General features: G+C 33.8%; 1 protein-coding gene across 1 annotated transcript in view; it reads right to left on the reverse strand.

Moving 5' to 3' along the window:
* LOC119591529 (tumor suppressor candidate 3-like) overlaps positions 1-512 on the reverse strand; it is an 8742-nt gene extending 8230 nt beyond the window's left edge. The window contains exon 1 of the mRNA XM_037940277.1: positions 357-512. Coding sequence (XP_037796205.1) covers positions 357-434 — 78 coding nt within the window. The 5' untranslated portion in view covers positions 435-512. The remainder of the gene's footprint in view (positions 1-356) is intronic.
* Between the last annotated feature and the right edge of the window lie 112 nt (positions 513-624).

A 624-nucleotide genomic window follows, 5' to 3' on the forward strand; every position in this document is an offset into this window, starting at 1 on the left:
CACCAGTATGATATATACATACCATTTGTTTAATCTCTTTATCAAATATTTCTTATTCTCATCTATTAAATTCCCATATAATCAACCAAGAATACCATGACATTAACACTAAAATCTATAATGTTTTAACCCTCAGAAACGTTAAAATAAAACGATCCTCCCAAAGTAATTATTCATCTATTGACTCCCACAAGAGAAAAGTAATTATTATCTTAGGAAATCACAATGATAAAGCAAGCAACATCAGCTGTTCAGTCAAACACCAAACACCGGGGAATTTATTAACTGTTTTTCCTTTTCACTGTTTCATTCTGCGACTTGTGACCTAATAATGAGCCAAATTGCATGCAACTCACCTCCTTTTTGCATTCTACGAGAGTGAATGCGACTACGAAGGAAAATAACAATAATAATATTCCTTTGACAGAATTCATGTTCTTCTTGTTTACATTAACGATATAAATGGTTGAACTCCTTGCGGTTGATGTTACTCGATCTTTTCCACGGAACTTATAGAAGCGATTCGAGATCCTCTTGAGATGCGCTTTTGTTTGGGTCTGTACCGGCTATTATTTTCATTGCATCATTTTATTCAGTCTAACTTGACAGTTCTTGTTGTAACTG

This window comes from Penaeus monodon, chromosome 28 (assembly GCF_015228065.2).
Source record: "Penaeus monodon isolate SGIC_2016 chromosome 28, NSTDA_Pmon_1, whole genome shotgun sequence".
NCBI lineage: Eukaryota > Metazoa > Arthropoda > Malacostraca > Decapoda > Penaeidae > Penaeus > Penaeus monodon.